At 38.1% G+C, this 5,354-nt stretch overlaps 1 protein-coding gene across 1 annotated transcript; it reads right to left on the reverse strand.

Moving 5' to 3' along the window:
• Positions 1–494: 494 nt before the first annotated feature.
• Positions 495–4,826, reverse strand: AGTR2 (angiotensin II receptor type 2). The gene is made up of 3 exons (XM_059384656.1): positions 4,720–4,826; positions 4,504–4,565; positions 495–3,209 (listed from the first exon to the last, which is right to left on the reverse strand). The coding sequence occupies exon 3, from the start codon at positions 3,172–3,174 to the stop codon at positions 2,086–2,088; it is 1,089 nt and encodes a 362-aa protein (XP_059240639.1). The 5' UTR covers positions 3,175–3,209; positions 4,504–4,565; positions 4,720–4,826; the 3' UTR covers positions 495–2,085.
• Between the last annotated feature and the right edge of the window lie 528 nt (positions 4,827–5,354).

Below are 5,354 nucleotides of genomic sequence, written 5' to 3' on the forward strand. Positions count from 1 at the left end.
GGGGAGGCTGGGAAGGATCAGATCTCTTATGATCTTGCTGATAGACAATCTGGACTTCCTTTTCATAATTAATAAGAAATTATGGTTGAAGACTCAAGAGACAGAGACTTAGAAGAGTGCATGAAGAAACCAGATAAGGAATGATGGGGACCGAGATTAAAAAGTATCAGTAGCGACTGTAAGGACGATACAGATACAACAGAAGGTGAGAATCTATACTTGGGAGTAGTTAAAATAAAATTTTTAAAAAAGAGAAGTACAAGGCACCTAGGTGGCTCAGTCAGTGAAGTATCCAGCTCTTGATTTCAGCTCAGGTCATGATCTGAGGGTTGTGAGATTGAGACCCGCATCAGACTCCATGCTCAGTGTGGAGTCTGCTTGGGATTTTCTCCCTCTCCCTCTGGCCCTCCTCCCCACTCTCTCCTTCTCAAATAAATAAATATTTTTTAAAACAAAAAGTAAGTACACATCATCTTCCAATTAAAGATTTTATTTATATGTAATGTGTAATGTAATGTTTTACAAAATTATTTAAAATATGAAGTTAGAGTTGGTTACACATTTAGCTATTTATTTTGTTGATAATCATAGATTACATGAAAGTAGGCATTTCCCAGAAAGTGGGGTGAGAGAACGCTTTAATCTATAGCCCTGGAACCTGGCAGACACATGAAGTCTTTGAAACTCTGTGTCTACATCAGAGGTCAGCGTTGGTCTAGAAAGGTGCTAGACAACCTGGTATAATGTGGGGCTGGTACTGAATGAAATGTCTAACTTCTAAAATTAGGACTCATACTCTTAAGTAAACTGTAGGTAACTCCGTCAGTTTCAGGTACTTCTCTGACAGGAGTTCTAATAGTGTGGAAAAGGAGATTCATGGACCAGCGACTGATTTAAGAGAGTGTCACACAATCCTATAAAATCCGGAAGAAACAGAAGCCATAGGTGTATGTTCAGACCACCCCATGGCCTCTACCTTCAAAGACACATCGCACTGCCCTGACAGGTAGGTTTTTGTGTATGACACCAAACTTATCATTTGCTAGATCTCTTTGTCTCCCTGGGTATCAAAACTCCATTCTGGCATAACTTTTTCCCATGTCTGATAAAGGTTGATTACAAACTAATGAGTTAAAGAAGCCCTCCAGATATTTTGGGAAGCCACCCAGAACCAAAGCATCAATAATAAAAGACAAGTCAACTTCCTATATATCAAAGCACCAAAAGGTCAAGGATGTAAAAAGTGACCTTTACATTTTATAACACGACACGGTGTTTAGTTATTATCTTCAAAAAATTGTCAGAGAACATAGAAATCTTCAAACAATAATTAAAATGGATAGAAAGTTCTAAAGAGCATATATTCAGAGTTTAGTGAAGACTCAAATATTTGTTAATCTCAAATCTATGTTATTATATATTCTACTTCCTCTAACCATAAAAGTAAGATAAATGCAGGAGTACAGGTGATCTGATCTACATTCCTAGCTCTACTCAATATGTAGCTATATGTTAAATATCAACCTGTGCTCAAATAAAATGTAAATATTTATTATTTATAGTATTTTTAAAGTAAAAGGCATATGTTTAGAGACTGAATAATCTACTGTAGTGTACTTCACTTAGAAATGCTCATGTTTCTTAGCATGATGTCTTGTAACTAATGCGATGAGTTAAAAAAAAAAAAAACTGGCTTCGGTTCAAGAGAAAAGCCTGATGAAAATGAATATAAAAACCACCAACAACAACAACCAACTTCAGCGTCTGTCAGGGAGAAATCTGAAACCCCAAATCACCAGTCACAATTTGCTATTACTTATCATTGGAGAGAACTCCTGAGTGACTTCGAGGTCATGGTTCTGTCCTCCCAATGACACTATTGTTACCCAGAAACTGAAGGAAACAGGCCATTCCTGAAAGTCACTGGGTGACACTTGAGGTCCATTTGGCTTCCTGTTCTGGGAGAGTGAGAAGAGATTACATGAAGGGAGAAACTTACTCCTTGACTAAAGGCATTTTGAACGATCATTCAGGGGGCCCTCGAACCAAGTAGCCGTGTTGCGAACACGCATTCCACTCTGGTGTTTAAGACACAAAGGTCTCCATTTCTCTAAGGGAGCTGTTTTTTCGGCATGACACACTCTCTCGCTTGCCTTGGAGCCAAGTAATTGGAACCCTAAACACACGGCGGAGCTTCTGTTGGAACCGGTTACCAACAAAACAATACAGAAAGGGATTAATGCAGCTGTTGGTGAATCCCAGGAGGATGGCAAAAGGAAGTGCCAGGTCAATGACTGCTATAACTTCACAGCTATTAATGACACCCATCCAGGCCAGAGCATCCAGGAAGGTCAGAACGTGGAAGGGGAGCCAACAGATGATGAACGCGAGGACAACAGCAGCTGCCATCTTCAGGACCTGGTCACGAGTTATTCTGTTCTTCCCATAGCTATTGGTCTTCAGTAAGTGTTTTCTGATTCCGAAATAGCATGTGGCTATGAATATTAAAGGGATAATAAAACCAAGGATATTTTTCATTAAGGCAATCCCAGCTGACCATTGGGCATATTTCTCTGGGGGGAAGGCCATAATGCAGGCGTTCACTCCCAAATACTCAATGGTTCGGACATCTCGGAAATAGAATGTTGGCAATGAGGACAGACAGGCCATACACCAAACAAGGGGAACAATATAAGACGCTTGCCAGGGATTTCTCCTCTGAGACAGAAAGGGATAGATGACAGACTGGTACCTATCAACGCTCATGCAGGTGATAAAAAAAATGCTTGCAAACATGTTCAGGGTCAGGAAAGAACCAAACACTTTGCACATCACAGGTCCAAAGAGCCAGTCATATCTGTAAGAGTAATAGGTGGCCCAGAGAGGAAGAGTGGCCAACAGCAGCAAGTCAGCCACAGCCAGGTTGAAGATGTAAATGCTGGACACCTTTTTGGGACCCTTTTGACAACAGAACAGCGTAACCACAATAGTATTGACAAGAAATCCAATCACAAAAATAATATAGTAGAGGATAGGAATTGCATCTAAATGCTTATCTGATGGCTTATGTGAACAGTTAAAGGTTGACTCATTGCCGATGAAGTTCACGAGTCCGAAGTGAAGACTGTTGGTAATGTTTTTGCTGATGGTGGCAAGGCTGACGTTGTTCTTCATACTGCAAGCTCAGTGGTTCCCACTTCTTATGCCTTCTGTGAAAATTAAAAAAAAAAATGGAACTCCCAGTAAACATACAGAGTGTAGGACATTATGAAATCATTAACATTTTGAAAGTTTGTTGAAAGCAAAAAAAAAAAAAAGGAAAAGGTGAGTGATTATAGGAAAACACTGGGAAGCACAGCCATGCCTTGTGAAATAAGAGAGGATTTTGCTTCTTGAAGAAGAAAAGGGAATCTCCTCAACAGTACCAAGCAGGTAAGACCTATCAGCCTCAGGGACTGAAAATGCTAGACAAAACTCTCTCTTGCCCACTGTTTCTATCATATTTTCAGAAGCCTTCAAGAAAATCAATAGTTCAAAAGTTTAGTGTGGGTAAGAAATAGGGGAAACAAATGAGAAGGAGTCAAGAAAGAAGAAAAGTTACTATTTCAAAAACACCTAAGCACATCTCTCAGGCTGCATACTTTCTAGAAACCACATTGCTGTCCGTTGTTGCATAGAGAAATGCCTTATTTCAAGTAACTAATTATGTACAAATCATTACAGCTATGGAAAATATAAGTAACATAAGCTATGGAAAAAATAAGTAAGTGCACAAAAGACTGCAAGAGAATATGCAAAAAGAACATATTAACTTGGGGGGGTAGGGCTGGTTTTTTTACTAATTTAATCCAAATTCCTTTACTTCTACTTTTCCATTGTTTCCACAATAATAATATCATTAGCAGGGAGCTCTGGAGTAGGTACATATTTCTAAAAGCCCCCTGTTCGCATTTTAATAGAGACCACTAGTTTTCGATCTAGATGTTTAATCTGCTTAAAAGGAAATCCATTTTCTTTTTCAATTAGGAAAAGAACAAGGGGAAAAAAATAGCCAAATCTGATTTAGAGTCAAGCAGAAATCGTTTTGATTGCTCAGTGAAATAAGAATTGAACGTCAATGATGAATCATGAGCTAATTGTATCATTTTTGTTTGCTATCATTTCACTTTTAACACAACAAAATAGGAACAGTGTTGTATGGCTCTCAAATGTCATAATCAGGGCGCAGGTTTTTGTGATACTGGGTTTGGTTTGGTTTGGTTTTTAGGAGCAGCATTACTTTAAGACAAAAGAAAATTAGCTGGAAATAAACACAGTAAAGGGAAGACTATTACTTTTGATAGTTTCAAAATACATAGAAACGACTCAATGAACAGCACAATCACCAAAGAATCTCCTAGTAAACAGCAAAGTTATCATTTTTGTCTAAAGTGCATTCTCTCATCATCTTGACCTAACAAAGTATCATGAAAGAATCTCAAATAAACCCGCTCGAAGACTTACTGGTCGTTGGAGTTTAAAACTTAGTTATCATAAATCAGCTTGCCCAGTTCCTAAGCGCACTCCTGTAAGAGAAACAGCAGTGAAAGAATTTAGGAGTTTTACAAAATACAGTGTTAAAATACAGGGAAAAAGGGAAAGTTCATCCATAAAAAAGCACTTTCACTTAATGTATGTTCTACTCTCCAAATACAGTACATAGAAATTGTGCAGACCTACCTTAAAAATTCAGGCTGAAGAATGCTTTTAATTCTGTGCTTATTCGTTCCCTTAGACTCGGGGACGTAATAGCACTAGATCTCTGGTTTCCTTCTTATATGTTCGGTCTGTCCACTGGGAGCCTTCAACCTACATAATTCTAGGGCTGACTTATGAACACTTGCCAGCTTTCCAGAGAGGTTTTTTTTTTTTTTTTTTTGGCTGCAAAACATTAATCTGAAATTCTCACTGTCTCCAATCATAACAGCTCATTCAAATAAATCTCAAACAAAAAAATGAAGTTTCCACAAATGTGTTAGAGAATTTTGAAATCAGTGGCTTACTTTAAAAGAAGAATATAATTATTTGCAGAATTTTCTCTTTCTTTTTCCCTGATACTGACATTCTAAGGCGAGTTAAGGAGTGGAGAATAGAAAATTTATTCTAGTAGAAGCGACCTTTATCCACCAATGTCTGTTATCACCTTCATTACTTTTTGAGATTTTTACCTCTATTCGTTAAAGTACAGTAGCGACTTTACTCGAAGTCTGAACTTTCTAAAACTTCTCCCTTGCTTCAAGCAATTTTTGTTGGCTGGTTGCTGGAGAGGTGGTGATAGGAGGCATATAATTTTCATGTCTTCGAAAAGAGGTATT

Source organism: Mustela nigripes, chromosome X (genome assembly GCF_022355385.1).
Source record: "Mustela nigripes isolate SB6536 chromosome X, MUSNIG.SB6536, whole genome shotgun sequence".
NCBI lineage: Eukaryota > Metazoa > Chordata > Mammalia > Carnivora > Mustelidae > Mustela > Mustela nigripes.

Excerpts from the sequence above, each read along its gene's own strand:
- AGTR2 (XM_059384656.1), bottom strand. The coding sequence starts at position 3,174 with ATGAAGAACAACGTCAGCCTTGCCACCATCAGCAAAAACATTACCAAC.